Source organism: Anabas testudineus, chromosome 11 (genome assembly GCF_900324465.2).
Source record: "Anabas testudineus chromosome 11, fAnaTes1.2, whole genome shotgun sequence".
Lineage (NCBI taxonomy): Eukaryota > Metazoa > Chordata > Actinopteri > Anabantiformes > Anabantidae > Anabas > Anabas testudineus.
This window is the reverse complement of record NC_046620.1, coordinates 2,537,955-2,556,950: the sequence shown is the minus strand read 5'-3', so window position 1 is coordinate 2,556,950 and position 18,996 is coordinate 2,537,955. Positions and strand designations below refer to the sequence as shown.

The 18,996-nt window shown below is 40.4% G+C and overlaps 2 protein-coding genes across 2 annotated transcripts; both read right to left on the bottom strand.

Annotated features, from left to right (window-relative positions):
* Positions 1-947: 947 nt before the first annotated feature.
* Positions 948-5,401, bottom strand: si:ch211-171h4.3 (serine/threonine-protein kinase SBK2). Its single transcript, XM_026348021.1, has 5 exons — positions 5,217-5,401; positions 2,876-3,020; positions 2,587-2,789; positions 2,234-2,395; positions 948-2,041 (listed from the first exon to the last, which is right to left on the bottom strand). Exons 1-5 carry the CDS (start codon positions 5,220-5,222, stop codon positions 1,409-1,411), a joined length of 1,149 nt encoding a protein of 382 aa, XP_026203806.1. The 5' UTR covers positions 5,223-5,401; the 3' UTR covers positions 948-1,408.
* A 4,245-nt stretch (positions 5,402-9,646) lies between these two features.
* On the bottom strand, positions 9,647-18,212 carry il11b (interleukin 11b). The gene is made up of 5 exons (XM_026348037.1): positions 18,158-18,212; positions 10,879-11,045; positions 10,387-10,482; positions 10,113-10,280; positions 9,647-9,899 (listed from the first exon to the last, which is right to left on the bottom strand). Exons 1-5 carry the CDS (start codon positions 18,162-18,164, stop codon positions 9,735-9,737), a joined length of 603 nt encoding a protein of 200 aa, XP_026203822.1. The 5' UTR covers positions 18,165-18,212; the 3' UTR covers positions 9,647-9,734.
* Between the last annotated feature and the right edge of the window lie 784 nt (positions 18,213-18,996).

The following is an 18,996-nucleotide window of genomic DNA, read 5'->3' as shown; positions in this document are numbered from 1 at the left end:
TTAAAAACAATTTATTGAATATTACAGATGTTTGCAGCTGATTTTTTAACCTGCAAATATTTTTACAGTATTAATGAATGGATGAGTTACACTTTTGTTTTCCCCCGACAGTGAAACCTCAACAGCAAAGTAAACTTGCAACAAAGCTCAACAACACCAGAAAAGCATGAATCCAAAAACGCAGAAAAGAACAATAATAGAACTATATATTTTATATTGCACACTTATATTCTGTACAAACCTTTAAAAGGTAATGTTGTTTAACATATTTAATCATTTAAACAGAAATGTGAAATTAAAATAAGACACAGATTGTGTAGTTATATACAATGTTACAGCAACAGTGAACTCGTTAGTTTAAAGTTATTTGCTGCTAACTGGTAAACAAGTGCTACTCTAAATACTTAAAATAGATATTATCTTACATAAGGTGAAGGAAGGATATATATTAAAATAGTATAGTAATAATATTTTAAGCCATTTTATGCTTTGCCAAATCAAAAAAACAGGTTGTATTTAAACTGTTCTTGCTGGTAAACGTGTTTATGGCTTTAAAAACTGGACACTACTACAGTCTAAATATAGTTCACAGCCTGCAGTCATGTATTATACACTCAACAGGCCAGCCCCAAAGATACTAGTAGATGCAGTGGACTCATAAAGGACATGATATCATATCAGCTGACCATGACCTCTAACGTCGCTAAACTCTAAGAACTGCAAAACGACCTTTTTCAAGTAATTTCTAAACTTGTAGATCGTCACTACAGATTGAATTAATTACAAAATGCTAAATTGGCCAAAGACAAATGAGGTCCAACTGTTAGCCCCAGTGGTTCTCAAAATTAAAACCAGCTTTCCTATAAACCATGTTGTTTTTATTTAACAAAGGGGATTTTTCTACAGTGGCCTCCCACGTCTGAAGACATTAAACATGTGGGGAAGTGTTTTTTTTTTTCACCAATTTTCTCCGTCTTCATACCACCTGCCTTTACCACTAGCGAGGGATTTGCCCAAATTTGAAGGACAATCATTGTTTTCTGTCCAATTCTGACCTTGTGACTCACATGTAAAATGTCGTGTAGAGACTACTGTAGAGGCTGCTGGTCTTACTGCAACACTCTATTTTCCCCAGACCTTTGTTTTAACATGTAATAAAAGATTTCCTTTTTGATTTATCTACCATTTAAAATCCTGCTAAAGAGTTTCTCACAAGCTCTGAGAAAACTGAATATGTTGAAATAACTTGTTTCCTGTAACCAGTGGACTAAACATCAGAAAGTTCAGGGCTCTTGCTGTTTACATGAAGGAAGTCTGCTCAACTAAAAATTTATCAGGGTTAGAAATAGATAAAACATAACAACAGTGATGTTTCCTTGTCCCTCATCATCTTCATGACCTTCTCTGATTATCGCTGTCCTCTCCCCTCCATCTCTTTCATGTTTCTGATTGCTCCCTTCCCCCGGCTCTTCTTCCTCTCCTTCTCCAGCCTCTCCCTCTCTTTCTCCTTCATCCACTCCCCTCCGAGGTAACTCAATGCCTCCTCAGGTTGTCCGCGAAGCTGTGGTCTGGGGTCGAGGAGCGAGTGGAATAAGGTGCAAGCTAGTGGGGTGAAACAGGCAAACTGCGGCGCGGTGGGAGTGTGGTCCTTGTTGCCCAGTCGTGCTGCGTTTAAATCGAGGACATCGTGGACGCTTTCTGTTTGTGGCTCTACCCACACATCTAGTTCGTCTTCGGGGCCTTTTGCGCTTTCAAACCATTCCCGATATTTCAGGTATGAGTGGCAGTCGCTGGCAGTCTCAGCCCACGGATGACTTCCTGTGAGCATAGCATAAGTCAGGATCCCCAGTGCCCAGCTGTCTGTGCTGGGCTCCACGGACACCCAAACCCTTGTCTTCTTCTTTTCATCCTCCTTGCTTACGTTATTCCCTTTATTCACGGTACTCCAGCCGTCCTCATTTCCTCGAGCGATCTCGGCCTCAGGCGTGCAGTAAGGGGAACTGTACCAGACTTCTGGGACCTTGGTGCCTTTGGCCTTCACCTGGTAAGAGACACGTTTGATTAGCACTTTAACACTAAGTAATGTTGTACAGAACACACATCCTTTGAATCCTGAACTGTTTTTGCTTGGTGTCCATTTGCTCCATCTCACAACATGATTTATCTCCAGGTGAAGCAGCTTTTCTTTTTGTCATTTGTAATGTGAGTGAAAATATACACGTCTTCTACTGACCATGCCAAAGTCTCCCAGTTTGACCCAACGACAGGCGGCGTCACACAGAAAAACGTTCTCTGGTTTCAGGTCTCTGTGGACAAAACCAAGGGAGTGCAGATGGGACAGAGCACCGCACAGCTGGGACACCACCCGCTGACAACTGTCCTCCTCCATGCCAACCTGAAGAGGACAGGATGGAGGAACAGTGGACTGATAGAGTCATGATTTCTTTCCAGCAGCAGAAGAAACTGAATCATCTTGTCACTTATGATGGATCAGATTGGTCAAGGAAACACTGATACAGTATGTTCTGGAGTATTTATGACAATTTGAAGCTCTAAAAACTATATAAATACTAAATAACTGTATACCTCAGGAATAATGATGTCATAGAGATCTCCAAAGAGGCTGGCTTGCTGAGCAAAGATGTAGTGTGAAGGTGTGAAATAGACGATTCCCAGAGCTCTGGTCAGAGACGGGTGGGTACAGAAGGATAAAGAGAAGTTATACTCCCTCAGGAAGGAGGGGAGAGAGGTGGATTCACGAGGGAAGAACTTCAGAGCCATTGGAGTACCTGCAGATATCAAGGTAAAGACACTGATGTAAGTCTGTTTGGATGTCTTGCAGCAACAGTTGTATGTTTAAGTGTTTGCTACTCACCTCGCTTCTTGTGAACAGCAAGCATAACTTTACCATACGAGCCTTCACCCAGGAGCTTCAGGACCTTGAAGTGCTCTGACGTCTCCATAGCTGTCAGAGACTGAGCCGTCAGATGACACAGCTCATCGAGAAGTTTAGTGGCAGCCTGGAAACACAGACGCAAAACGAAAACGGGAAACTTTAAAAAGTCTGGAACTGTGAATTTACCTCTGATAGCAAACTGTTTCTGCACATAAAATGGAAGTGTGTATTACAGGACAACTCCATGTCTTAGAAGCTAACGGACACCACATTCAGGAGTCGTGCAGTGGAAAAGTTTCTCTGCATAAACACTAGTTGTCGTCATAAATCTAAACAACAATTCTACAGATGCACCGTGCATCTGGTCCCAGGTGTTTGTGTGTATTATAGTGTAATGTAATGTTTGCTACGTAGGCAAGCATACAAGGATGAGTCTTAGTGTAAGATCAATCAACATTAAGAATAAAACGGAGAAACAGAAAATGAATTAAATACAAAAAGGTAAAATGTGATTAAATTATTATTAAAATTACTAAACTGTCATTGTTAAAACCTAAAAGCTAGAAACTATTTACATTGATATAATGAGAGCAGAATGTTCACTGATTAATGCTGTATAATAATAACAATAATAATAATAATAATAATAATGTACACTTAGTTAATTCGGATATGTTTCTGATATGTAAATCAGAAATGTTCTAAAGCTGAGTCTCTTCTCTTCATGTCTCTGCCTGTAACACAACCGCTGCCGTGATGATTGTTGTTATGTTGACGTTGGCAACACAGATCCACAATCATAAACTTGCCTGTTAATAGCTTCATGGATTCCCTTCACACACACACACACACACACACACACACACACACACACACACACACACACACACTGATCTTTGTTTTATCTGGTTGATGTTTCCAGCACAGCTGGCACCCTCGTCCGCCGCGTGGGATATTTGGTGTCAGGCATCCAGACACGGAGCAGCTCATTACAGCTCATTACAGCCATGAATGTGCTGCATACAGATACTGTGAATCCCTGACGAGACTTTCATTCACCTCACACTCATAAAGACGAGGAGTCCCTAAACACTGGGCCGTTAGGAATGTAAAACATCTAAGGTTTGGGCAGGGGATTTGTTTCTGATGATGGATAAAGAGCGAAATGCTTCAACACAGATTTCTGAAATGTTTTCATGAGGCAGGTTTTATTTTCTTATTGATGCCGGACCTCTGGAGAGAGGTCACACATGCCACTATAGTCTCAATACGTTTGGTTTTCTTGTACTGTTAAAAACATTTGTCGTGTCCTGGAAATAGTTCAATCTTATTTTAGCATTATTTGATTATTGTGGTATTAGTTTGAAATATTAAATCAAATAAATAAAACTGAGTCAGAACCTTGAATTAATAATTAAAGTTTGACTCACAACAGCTTCTCAACCTTAAATCCATTTTATCTTAAAAACTCTGAACTGACACGAGTCACAGGATGTGGAGGATCAGGGGTTAACAGGTTATTCAGTGAACAGCATAGCTGACGTGCTCAGAGTCGGTTGGGTTTAGACGAGTATGAGAGGAGGCGACACCGGTCTCAGCCAGAACGCTGTGTTACGTAAGACACGAGGTTGGACCGGTCCTGACTGGAGTGTGTATGAGTGCCAGGGATAAAGACGTGATGTCCTCTACGTGAAAATGAATCAACTACAAACATCAGTGTGATGAATGACAAGACGCTGCCTCACTGTGTCTGTCGTGAGCTGACACGTGTGCTCTGACACACCTTTACACACCTTAATCAGCACCTCTCAAGAACCTTTGGTAGAACGTGGTAGAACACATGTTCTCTAAAACTTCAGGCTCAAAATACTGCAGGTTTAAATTAAAGTGGGAATAACTTTGAATTAAAATCTAATCATTCAGCTTTTAAGGAAACTCCATTATTATTTTTGTTCACAGTTGTTTAGGAATGTTTAAACATTTAGTTCTGACATTTACCTTGAAACTTTAAATCACACAAACCTATTGTGGACTGTTGTAGTGTAATGATGTCATGTTAATTATATTAAAATTATACAGTTTGGTAATACATGCATTGAACTGCAGCTACTGTATATGCTATTTAATAATAATAAACAACATTTTCTTCTTGTCTTTCTGCAGGTTTAAGTGCATCCTGTGCTAAAAAGCTTCACTCTAGTGTATGAACGTGATCTGAGAACTCATTAAAGCCAGAAGCATCTGCATCGGACTTTCCTTTTACCTTTTAATCTACTAAATTCTTCCTAACGTGGGTTTCAGAGCACTGGCTTTTACTCACTGTCATTTTGCTGCTGCAGTTCAGGTCAGCGTGCTCAGTTAGTTTGCGCCTTGCTCTTCGTTCAGCAAGTGCACCTGTCAGGAAATCCTTCACAGACCCTCATCTGCTGCACATGCACACTTGTTGTTCAGTCGGACGTTGTTTGTAGTTTACGGCGAGTCCACACTGTCTGACCAGCGGCTAGCTGCAGGGCTTCCTGTCTGCTGCTGCTGCAACTTTTATCCCAAACTGATCTGTCCTCACCTCCACTCCTCCCCCTGTCCTCTCTCTGCAGCCCCCTGCACTGCAGGGCGGATCTTGAAGAGCCTCGTGTGTCTGTTGTGTGCCTGTGCTCATCCTTCCTTCCAACTCCTGTTTCTACACACCTGTAGGAACATAAATGACTCAGTGTGTGACACTGAAAGAGATGTGTTTATGTTGTACAAGCATCTTTCTGAAGACCATGACAGTGAGAAAGCTGCTGTGCCTCACTTCACTTACTTACAGTGCTGAGACTCACAGCAGATCTTAGGTTTCCAGTTAAACTCAGATTTTATTAAAGGATCAATTTTCACTTGGAACATAACTACACTGTAAGAAGTGACGTGCACACACAAAGTGCACACAGCTCTACTTCTGCATGTACTCCACAGTTCAGCTGAGGCTCCTTTGCTTCATCAGTCCAATTAAAAATGGTATTTTTTGTTTTCCTAGAGAGAAGTTCCCTGTTGAATACAGAATACATGCACCAGCTGCAAGCATGCTTTGTTGTTCACAGGAACTAGAACCCATAGATCATAACCAGAATCTAGCAAACTAGCAATCAGCTTTTTTAGAATTTAGTGTTATGAAGCACATTAAGAGTAAGCATGTCCTCCTTTTAAGGTACTGGAGTAACTCTAGACAGGACACCATATACAGAACATCACTCTAAGGTGAGACAAGTGCAGTCCTCCAAACTATGTGATTAAATAATTTATTGAAGTGTTTTAATCTGTTTATTGATTCCTGCTCATTCTGTTTCTACCTTCAGTCATATCCACACTAACCCTGATATGTTTTAAACATTTCCACGAGCTGCTGTTCCCCACGTCCTTCGTTCAGCTCAGTCTCTTACAGCCACTTCACCTGTGTCTGATTCTAACCACTTGACATACTGCCCTCCTCGCTGCTGTCTAATGTGCCCTGGTTTGCTGTAACCTCCCAGCATTTCATTGTTTTCTATGTTTTTCATTTTGTAACACTGTTGTTTTCACCACTTTTTGCTTTTTCATTCTGTTTATCTTTATGTCTGTTTTCGTGCTCTGCTTGGGTCCTCTGTGCACGACAGTCTGTGTCCTTCGAAAGTGTTGTAAAAAGCTTGATCGCATGACAATGCTTGGTTAATTTAGGCCCAAAAACCACCTGGTTAGGTTTGGGGAAAGGTCGTGGTTTGGGTTAAAATGACTACTGTGCAGAATTTGGGTACATTCATGATCATGATGAAAAGGAACCAGACATGACTGACAGTGATCTTCAGATTGTAAAGTGTGATGCTGACTCATTCTTATGTGGACAATACAACAACATCATGTTTTTAGGTACTCACTGTTGTAAAAGTGGTAATAATACGCTAATCTGGATGAAAACTGGAAAAAAACTTCAGCTGTGCAGCGTAACTCGTTTTTCTGTCACGTTTCCTCTTTCACTTTCTTTTTGTCAGCAGAATTTCCAACTACTGAGCTGCTCATTGACCTTAAACGTCAGAGAACAGTGTCCTCTGGCAGCAGGAGGCAGAACAACTTCATGAATGATAAGAAATGTTCAGTCGTTTAGAGAAAATCAACAGGGGACTGAAAAATGATGACCGTAATGTGGTTTCTTAGGTAATATAACTATTTTTACTGTTATTTTTCAGCATATCTTCTACAAATTCTTGCCTTTTCTCAAACCCTCATGTCGCTGTCACATCTCTGTCTTTCTATCTTTATCCACTCGAAGGATTTTCCTCTAACACCCAGACCTCCAGTGGGTTGCAGCAGATCCAGTTCTCAGCTGTGACCACTGCCCACAGTCCACACATTCGCTCAGACTTTCCCTGGAGGCTGACATCATTTACAGGGAAAGTCTGTGTGTGTGTGTGTGTGTGTTGGGGGGGATCATCTGACTGAGGCTACATGTCAACAGGCTGACATTATTCTAGTCACTCTGTGTTACGACAGTTCACAGCTGAGCAGCAGCCGTGGTCGCCCCGTGCATTCCCTCGTGTGTCACTGAGCTCTGTGGACGTTTTTAACGCAGTGCTTTACAAGTGTTTGCATTTCAGCAGCGGACGTGGAGTTATAGCAACACTGTGCAACATTTCTCACAAACACAGTTGTCTTAAGTGCAAATGCTGTAGCTTAACGTCAGTATTAATTCAATAGGGAACAAATTAAAAAATATAAGAAGCACCTTCAAAGAAATACAGTTTTAAATGACATGTTTTTATTTGATGAATATATGTTTGCCTGTAGAAAATGTGAACATATCACCTGTTTACTCTTTAGGTTGTTTTTAATTAAACTTTCATCAGAAACATATCACTAGGACTGAACTAACTGAGTTTTAATTCAGCTTATAGAGTTGTATTTATTCTTTTTGGTCACTATATTAACACCTGTCCTTTTTTGAAATGTGATGAAGACCAAAAAATGTGTGTCATATTTTGAAAAGCAAGGACAAGTCACCAATTCTTTCCATTTAGGTTTAAAGAATTGTTTTTGTTTTAAAAATTAAAAATTAAAATGCAAACGTGGTTCAGACAGTGAGGTTCTGTTTAACCAACAACATTTTCTCAGCCTGTGTGTTGTGGTCAGTATCATATTATCAAGCACAAGCATTAAGCACCTTAAGTCACACCTCTGTTTCAATACAAAACTTTATTAATGACTTCAAATGTGTAAAATATACAACAACATACAACAAAATGTATAAATAGTAATAAAAAAGTCACAACATTACAATACATTGTATTTTACCTAACATATCATTATTATTATTATTATTATTATTATTATTATTAAATATTACTTATTAGCTACAAAACAGAGACGCCTGCATCTCTCTCTACAAACTAGTAGAAAACAGCTCATAAATATCCTAAATAGGTTTAATAAAGACAACCGTAAAAAAATATCAACAATTTCTTTCATTTAGCTCCTGAGCAGCAGCCGTTAGCTGATCACGACGACAGTGTAAACAGTCCATAAAGAGGTGGCAGCAGAGGCAGTCGGCTGCATAAACATTTTCTAGACGTACATTCGGTTCTGTTGCTGAAAACATGTTGACCTACGTAGACCTGAACACAGAGCGACAAAGTTCCCACATCGTGCATCAATAACTCAACATCCCACTGTTAAAACCGTTTCAACTCTGTGATGACCTCTGACACTTCCTGCACAAGACTGAGAATCCCACCTCCATCAACCTGGAGTTTGTTTTCCTTCTTGGTTTTGTTAGTTTTGTCTCATGTGAACACAGTAATCGCACTTAGAACAAAACAACTGTACCGAGACCCCCAAAACCCTGTCGTGGTCCACCTGGTGTGAAGTCCTGCTGAACCATACTGACTAAAACATGGTTCTGGTCAATGTGACATCAACATGATTTGAGGATTGTGTGTAGATAGGAATGTATTTCATTTGAATGCCCAAAACATGCTGCAGGGTTTGAAACATGGCGTCGTGAGGACGATCAGAGCCTCATACATGATTCTGATCATTGTGTAAATTATGTAAGATAATAAACAATCACCAGGTGGACGACCAACCTACATGAGGAAGTGATCTCATATTCCACAACAGGCGGAGAGGACACGGTTTGAAATGATGCATGTGGTACGTTTGGATTTTACTCTGTGTGATAAGAAACTGAACCAAGAGGAACATGCTACACGTTTACAAACTAATCAAGTGATTTGGACCAGAGCGAATGCACTAAGGTGTGAAAACGCATGAACAGCGCTAATAAATGCTAACAGTAATGACAATGCTAATATGTGGATGCTAAGCAGGTATATCGGTAACCATTTGCATAGTTTAGCATATTAGCACGTTAAGAATGTGGCCTGGCTAATTTTTGAAACAGTGTTTTTTAGCCTTCAAACTAACTCAAAGTGCTTTTGTTGCCTAAACTACACATGGGCCTATGGTGTGATCATCTCACATGGTCTCCAGACGCCTACTGTTCCACACCAAATACCTATTTGACTCTGTCAATGAATGCAACACTTTCATTAAAACATTAAGATGCCTCCATCAGTAACCAGTCGAGTCATTATAATGCATTTCCATTTTTCAAATTCCAAGTAGCTTCTTCTTGAAGATAGTTGGTTGGAGACCACAAATTTAAGTTCCACAATTTTACACCTGGAGGATAAATTTGATTCTTCAGATATAATCCATGCAACAGCTGTTGAGATGTTTCATCCATCACTAGAGTCTAGCACGGCTACAAATCCCTGCTGGGTAAAACTCACCCAAGATCAAAGTGGTTTAGCAGGCTGACACGAGCAGCGGCTTAATGTCTGTGACAGTTTCTCTGGAGACAACGTAAGACTCTTTTTGACCAGTTACAGAAGATTTGTAACCGATCAGCGATCTCAGTGGAAAACCGGAGCGCATCAAAGGCTGTGGAGACGACGGGGAGGGAGGGAGGCAGCGACTGGGGAACCTGTTCACTGATCTAAAGACAGAAGGACAATGTTATTGACAACAAGGACGGTGCAAACGCATCATAGAACAAATGAAGCACTTCTAAAAGTATTATAAAAAGCGTTATATTATTATATTTGAGTACACAATGTAAAACTAATCATAAAGAACAGTGATAGGCCCACATATGAGACCACCAAATTATAATTATTGATGCATTAATGTGTTAAAATCATTTGCTAACCTGATTAAGAGACGCATTAAGAAGATTTGACAGGCGCAGGAGGTGAGTGCTGGCATCCTCAGCTGACTTGAAGGGCAAACTGACATTTTCTTTTGCCGTTTTCAACCAGTCCATGTGCAGTTTGAAGGACTGAGTGTCCGAGTAGAGCTGAGAGAGAGACTCGTTCACCTGTGGAGATGATAAAGACGGTCAGTTTACATGCAGGTGACATTCAGAGTGTTTCTGTAAAGCTAGTGGAAGACTTCATGATGAAGCACTAATCTCAAAACGTCACCTTTAGGGAGCTGAGATGACCAGCAGTGTGCTGTAGACGAGGAAGACCATGAAGTCTGTGATCCACACTCACAAACTGTAAGAGTTCCTCATCTGACTGTTGGAAAAATGAACAGAGACAAAGGTTTAGTGTAAAGACACAACGAGACAAACGAGTGGGGTTTCTGCTCCACCACCAACAGACCGTATAATCTGACAATAACTTGACTACAGTATATGTAGGGATGAAAGGGTGGAGCCTGAAGCAGCCAGCTCCAATAAACAGCAGGGGAGAAGAAGAAATGTGTTCACGGGGCCAAGTTAAGTACAGTAAGTGCAGAACATTTGGTGGACGGTGTGGACCACACTGACTGACTGAATCTACTTAGTTACTTTGCACCCCTACTGCTGGAAACGTTTAGCCCATTGTTGACAACTTCAGACTGTATATACCGCACAGATGGAATATTTTTAATAACACTGTTAATTAATGCAATGTGAATTTAAGTCTTACCAGACCATGAAGTTTTTTGCATATGCTAATCAGCTTCTCCACTTGAGCAATCATCGATCCAAACATGCCGTACAGGGAGGGACTGTGAGTGGGACGAGACGACGAAGTGACAAATAGTTCAGCCAGTAGCAGCAGGTGGAGCAGACCAGGGGTGGACTTAGGACTTACTGTAAAGACAAGAGAAGATGTTACTTAATTTATTTAATTATTTATGTAAGAAGTATTTCACTCATGGAGACTATTACCTAAAGCATCATGAAACAAGAAACATACTCTGTTAATTCATGATGAAATCAGTGTTAGACATACACTGTGTACAATGCAGTATCTCTTTAAACAAGGTTTTTACAAACCGTAATCATCAAAGACATTACGATTTGACTACCTGCGGCTTTTCCTGTAACTTGTACATCACTTTTCTTAATGTAGACTTTTGTCATTGCAGTGAACCTTAGATATTCAGTCTGTAGTCTTTTGTTGTTTTTAGCAGTTGGAGATATTCTGTTTTTGAAATTGTCCATCTGAGCCACAACAATACATGCATAATCTGCAATTTGTGCACAGTTGTGTGAATGTATTTGTTGTTACACTTATGGTATGTGAATGTTGCAAGGAGCCTTGTGAGATTTCCAGAGAGGCAGATGTGAGGATGCCTCTGATTACGGGTAACTACTTACACCTGTTGGTGAGAGCAGCTGATTGATTGATTGAAGTCAAATCATCTGCTCTGTGATTTCTTTGGCACTAATGGTACTCAACCCAAACCATTAGTTGAAGGGTACAGGTAATGATGCAACTAGAAGACATTCAGCTGTGTTGGCTCACAGTTCTTATAGCTTCACTCAAAACGATGCTGAACCAACACGTGGCTGCTGTTCTGCATTAATGTTGCTGCAGGAAGTCAATTAGCTCAGATTATTTCCCAGACTTACTGTGTGTGAATCAGCAACAAAACCACAAAGCTGCATGAACACACACACACACACACACACACACACACCTTCACTTCCAACCTGAATCTAGACCACAATTCATAATACAAGTAATACTGAAACATCTGTTTCTGTGAATACTTCAATATGTATTTGTCACAACAGTATGAAAACATTTATCTTTGCAACAAGCACAACCTGCCTGAGGATTGATTACAGAGAGAAGAACAAGCATTGGGGTCAAACCAAAACAGCAAACTGGTTTTGATTTAAGACCGAAGCTGATAGTGATCAGAAATCTAAAGTTATACGTGTTCTTGTATCACATATAGTGCAAACTGTGTCCTGTGATCCAGACACGAACAGTCATTCAAAGAAATCAGATCAGAGCGGTGGTTCAGATCAGAGATTCAAGTTCTTTGATGTGAACAAGTGTGTAGACACCAAAATAGGTCAGATGCTGACTTACTGAGAGCAAACTTGACAAAGGAGGAAACAGGCAGATCTCTGGAGACTGATAATTTATTTTTCAGAGAAACACAAACACTAGATTATGAGTCAGCTCAGACATGTTACATAACCCATGACCCTTTTGTTTGAAGATGACCTGGTTAAACTAACTTCATTGATAGTTTTAGTTTTAGTGAAACGTTTCCATTTTCCTGACTGTAGACATCTTGGTGTGATTCAAATAAAGGACTGAGCTGAGAAACCTCATGTATTATGTGTACGGATGTGGAGTAACGTTCTAACACCAGCTCTTTACGGAGTGGGTTTGGAGAAATATTATGATCTGACTAAGTAGAAAAAAGCTTTACTTTTGAATAATGTTTATTTAGTTTTAGAATTTCTCTCTCTAACCTTTCCCTTTTCTTATCTAAACCTAATGGGGCTATGGAGTCACATTTGGCTCTGTAGTGTGATGGCTGTGTGCTCGGTTGCCTTCCACCTCCTTACATTAACCAGTGATCACGTTTAGAAGGCAACAGGATCGAGTCTTATCCTTTGAAGCATGTATGACTTCCACCTCAAACACCAGGGACTGAAAGCAGCTGCCTGTTGCTGCAAGAGCGTTATTAATTAGATGAATGAAGCAGAATATGTGGCAGTAAAACCACCAGTGTTAAATCTGTGTTTGGGTTTGTTCCTGTGAGAAACACACCATGTTATTTCATGCATTTTTATTTAAAAAAAATAAGTTCTGCTTTAATCTTAAAGTTGTTTTTTAAACAAACTAAGGACACTGACTTCCTATTTACATAATTAGGCATGAGGATTATTTTTGTTCAGATCAAAAAAACAAACCAGAGGTCCATGCATTATAGGCAGGCATGTGTAAATGTGTTCTGTGTAAGCATCCTGTGCTTAATTAATCCATGGGAAGGAATCATCGAGTCTATTTGTCTGTTTATCTGAAACTCCTTCTTATTCTCAATGTGAGAATAAAAAAAAATTCCCCACGTCATTTGCGGTTTGTTTAATCTCAGCCTCTTCTGCTGTCTTTATCAGTGATGATGTCTGTTCAAGGAAATAACACTTAAATGAAGATTAGTTCATGTCTGAAAATGTGTCCTCTGGTGTACACAACTTAAAAAATCCCATAATCCAGGGTAACAAAGAGAAGAACTGTCCGTTAGTGTTAGATCAGGGTTAAGGAATGATTGGTATGCTGTGGGTTTTTTCTCCCTGCCTGCTCTGGGCCTCCTGCTGGAAAAGGAGCAGGGAGCTGGTGGAGTGTGACTCACATTAATCTCACTGCGGTGACATCAGCAGGCGGACGCTCCAGGCTGCGCTCTTTGGAGGGAAAACATCCACTTTGTCATGAGTGTAGCTGCACTTAAAACACTTTTACTGCTCCTCGAACACCAACAGCAGTAAATCCTTTACGGGTTCTTTTCAGGAGCAGAGGTCACTGTGGGGAAAACCCGTCCACTTCTGTTCTAAAGGTGCTATCGTTAAAGACAACTTGGCAAGTGATGTTACTAATTTAATGTACTATACTCAACCAGTGTGTTCCATGTTCTTTACTGTGCTCAAACTTTAATAATTTACCTTAACAAATGTTGATTTTTGACCTTGGGAACATTAGTTTGAGAAAAGTTGTATGTTTTTGCAGAACTTTACAAAGAATAAATGGAGCTGAAGCAAAGTCTGTTGTTGATGACGAGGGTTAAGGTCTTAAAAACTGAGGAGACTTTAAAAAGCACACTTTAAAACAATAGTATGAAATAGTATAAAAAAGCGCAATAGATTATCACTGATAGTTATTATAACAATATGCGATTAGGGAGGTGGGATAACGTTTGTAAGTTCATGAGCAAAAAGAAAAGCACCAAAATAAACAGGTGCCGTTGCTGCTTTAATGACCTGAACAACCTCAGCCTGCAGTGATCCAGGTCACTTGAGCTAATTGGAAATTATAGAGACCAAGAAGTCCGACGGTAGCGGGGCTTTGTTTGTCATTTCTTTTTCACCAGCTGAAAACTGTCCAGTTACAGTGAATCACGGCCGCGTTCCTTCAGCCATGTCTGAAGGAACATCTGGTCCGTGATCAGCGCGAACGACTCCTCCACTCCATCAATGCCTCCTCAGCTCCTGGTGGAGTTCAGGTGTAAGATAAACAACAGAACTAACAGAAACAACACAAGAAGAGAGGAGCTGCTGCGACGGGCGGCCATCGATTGACTTAGGAACAAAGGGAAGATCTTGACTGATGTCTTTACTGTAAAGTCACTCTGACTGGCTGCTTCCAGGACCATCACTGTAAAGTGTCTCTGTCTCTGTCATAGTTCTTTTTTAATTTGTTGATTCCCGTTCAAGGTCATGTGGCAGCTGCAGCCTTTCCCAGCATTAGTAGGGCAGGGAAACAGGAGCAGCTCCAAAGTAATCTCTCATTACTAATTAGAGGTCATGTCTGGATTTCAATATGCAGAATACGTCTGAAGAATAATCCTCTCATCAAGGAAAGTGAGCGCATGACGCACTGTAAGCGTTAACTCCCCGCTGAAACAGTCAGAGCCTCATAAAGATGAATCTTACAGTGGGTATGTTGCTTTGCATTCAACTGCACCTATCAAAGAGCCAATGAGTTCAATCCCTTTAGACCACTAAGTGAGAACACACAAACTTTCACTTGCAGCTCATTTTCACTCGAGCATTTAAATCTGGCCAGTGAATAAGTGCGTTGCAGGCTTCCTGCCAACAAACCCCATCCAGTACATGTTCTTACGTCACTGTGTCTGTACACGCACTGCAGCCTTCGTGTCCGTATCCTGTCAGGTCTGGACACAAACAAGAAATCTGGAATAACTTCATAAGACCTTTGGAAAATTACTGAGGAAAACATCAGCAAAACCCGTCAAATAGAAAAACATCCCCCAGCACTGTAGTGTACACTCATGCGTTTGGCAGAGCGAACAGCTGTGACAGCACTACAGTAATAACAAAGTTGCTTAAGAAGCAGAGTGAATGGTTCGTCTTTGATGTACTTAGCAGGAGGATCATTTTGTCAGCACATGCTGGCTCACACACTCAACATCAACCCTCACGCATGCTGCATCTCCCACAGCTTCCGTTCTAGTTTGTGTCCGTTTCTTTTTTGCTGAGTCATGTTGCATGCAGGGCACAGAAACACTGGAGCTTCCTGTATTTTCTCTTTGACACAGTGAACGCCTTCTTACTTTTACTCTCAAAAACTTGTGATGAACTTCTGAGAAAATGAGAACCACGTCTGGCAGGAAGCGCTTGGCATGTGCACTGTCAGCATCTTTCACAATAAAAGAACAACCTAACAAATGTAAAGGCTAACTTTTCACCTTGTATCTCTTATTTTGATGATTTCTTCTATGAGCCGAACTCTGCACTTTCTCTTTTTAATGTCTTTTTGGTCTTTCTTTGTATTTACAGCTTGAAACCTTAATATTTTTGTTCACTGTAGCAGATGCAAGTAAATGTTTTTGAAAAATAATAATAAAAAGTCACCAAATAACATTTGAAGACTAGCTGGTAAACTGGTGACCTTTTGTTGTGTAACTTAATAAACCTATGTGATGTATAGTTATGAGACTAATGCAAAAAGCAAATGCCCGTTAGATGGAATGACATTATCCAAATCCTCCTGTTAATGTGTATGCAGGCTGTTCTAGTTCAAGTGGAGTGAAGTTGAAAACGTCTTCAGTAACTTCAGAGACGTCCGGTTGTCACTGAAGAACACCGTGGGATGACCTTCACCTGGATTACATCACACATCAGTTTAAATGGGCTGTTGTTTGCTGCCAATGCCAGTTTTCTAAGATAGTAATACTAAGATCAATAAATGCAGCTGTCTTCTTGTGATGTGGTTCCTAAAAACATTGATGTTATTTAAAGAGAAAGCCAGGTTGTTTTTCCCACTGGCATAGCACAGTAAGCAACCAGGATCATGTTTTGACAGGTTGGTGACTAATTGTATATAATTTTTTTAAACTCTACTTTTAAATTACGCTATTAACACGTTGAATTGCAATAGGAAGCATGCAATATCACGAATATGTTTTGCTCAGCCTTGACTTCAACTTTGTGGTTAATACATAAAGCTCAAATAAACCTGCTGCTTAAGCAACCTTCAAGTCTCTTCAAGTCTGTTTTCATACTAATGAACTAAGGCCACTGGTTTCCTAGAAAAAGGCACTGTAAGGCTGGCATTTCATAGCAGTTAGCAGGAAGTGGCGTGATTCCCAGGAATTAAGCACTAACTTTGGCAGCTTGTGCAGCTGTATGTTGTTGTGTGCATCTATCCTGTGGATATACAGTACTGCAGTGCAAGACCTGGGTGTCAGATTCCTACTTGGCACTCCATTCATTCCAGTGAAAGCTGCTTTTCTCCCTTTGTTTATCTTGAATCCACTGACGTGACGTCACCCAGATAAAAATAGCTTTTTCTAGGCTGTGGGAAGGTTTCACAACTATTGCACCATCGTGGATTAAAACTTTGCAATAGCTCTAATACTGGTGGAAAAAGATCTCTCATGTGAGCTCAGACCCTCAGAGCACAAGCACTCACTTTGGTTTTTGTTTTATTTATCATCTCAGCTGCTGCTGTGTGCATCTGTGCCGTGATTACCTCTATAGAGAATGTTCACGATGAACATTTGTTATTTATCATTCAAATATCTCCTGATGTTGTTTGCAGCTGAATCAAAGCCAGAGTTTTGTGGTATCACCCGAGTCAGCAGTTGTGTTGACATGTGCTGTGATGGATGCAGCACCACATTTGGCCACTTGAGACACACTGCCGTCAGTGCTGACTCACTGCTGCTGTAAATCGATCAGTAATTTAGTTCTGCACAGTGACTGTGCAAATTACATTACAGTAAGTGGGGATGTGCAATGATGAAATCACTGTCTGCCTACCTTACTCATTTCTCTCTAACAGACACACACTCAGTGTTTCATACCTCCTGTTTATGTTTCGCGTCATCTTCTTTTGCAAAATATCTGCCTGATAATGGTTAACGTGAGAACATGAGTTGATTAATGTGACGCCATAATACAGGACCCTGATTCAACATCATGACGGGTCGACCATTAAAGCATGAAGCTCATGGAGCAGCTCGAGATTCACTTTAGAAAACTTAGTTTACTGACAAACATTTTAAAACTAAGTCTCACTAATCTGATGCCAGATAAACATATATGACATACAGTACAGGTGTGTGCCCCTGGAATAAGGCTGCCTGCTTTTAAACTAAACTAAAGCTCAGAATACGACTAGATCTAACAAATAAATAAACAGACGGATCGGTAAAAAGTCAACGCCGACCATGAATGACATTTCGACCTACAGTAGAAAAGGCGTGTACAAACGTAACTACGTCACATCCCGATTCAGACTCTACTTTAAGCACACTCACAGTTTGGGATGATTTCTGTCTGTTTCTCTAAATGCACAGATTCAGCACCACCCTGAACAAAAGCATCCGCTAAATGAACCTTAAGGCAAATAAACATAAAGTAACACAGATTCTTAAATAACAGTAATATAGCTGACAGCTTCAAACTGCTGATGGAAACCTCTAAAACACCCAGTTACACCCCAGACTGACCTTAAACATTCATGCTGCTGATGGAATTTGAACCACCCTTTAAATTGCGTCATTGTAAAAATGTGTTAGAGCCCAAAAAAAGAAAAGAAATCCCACTTTCATTCATTCATTCATTCATTGTCTCACTCACTCTCCTCCAGACTCACTAAAGCTGAAAGTAAAAGCAAAGAGCACGTGCAGTGAAGCCCCCCCCTCCTCCACACAAACACACACAACACCCACACATGTTCAGTCACTTTGTGAAAGTATCAGAAACCAACTTACATTTCATCTTTCTTCTTCTGCTGTAATAAACAAACGTCCTCCTGAGTCCACTGTATGTGTGTGTGTTTGTGTAGACAAAATGTAAAAGTTCCCTTTTATAGCATGTACGAGTATGACACATCACCTGAGTCATCAGCCATCATCGCCAGCCCACGGAGCACAGGCCACAACCTCCCCCTTCCCGTGCTGTAGCGCCCCCCACGCCCCCCCCATCTGATACAGCCTCAGATCTCTTTGTTTGTGTAGGTGAGTCGAATGAAGTAAATTATAAATAAAATGAACAGAAAACACCAAATTGAGCAACTCTCTTCTCTTCTTCCTCGTCTCCTCCTGCTTATGAACATCAACACCTCACTTTCTTCTTTTGTTTCACTAGAGTTAGTTTAGAAAATGAAAACTCCTTTTGTCTCATGTTCACACAAAACACTGGGCTTAAAGCCAGAAAGTAAGAACAATGACAGCTCAACAAGAAGAAAAGGGCATTTATTCATATGATAAATACAGATTTAGACACTAAAACATTGTCTATTTGCTTTTTTTATCCCGTGTGTATCTTTATTTGCACAAAAACGGAGACTGGAAAAACTAAAAATGGTGTCAGGAAAAAGATAAGTGAAGCGTGTTGTGCCATACAAAACAAATGACGCAACCTCCCAGCGGCACAGTAATAATGATAAATGTATGAATAATGACAAACTGAAGATTCTTCCTTGTCTAGCAGTGAAAGTGGTCATACTGGGAAGCTCCCAGGCTGGCGTCCTGTAAATCAATAAAACTAACACAGACTTAACAAGAAGGAAACTTTGTGGTTTAATAAGTCGTCACACACATCCCCTTTT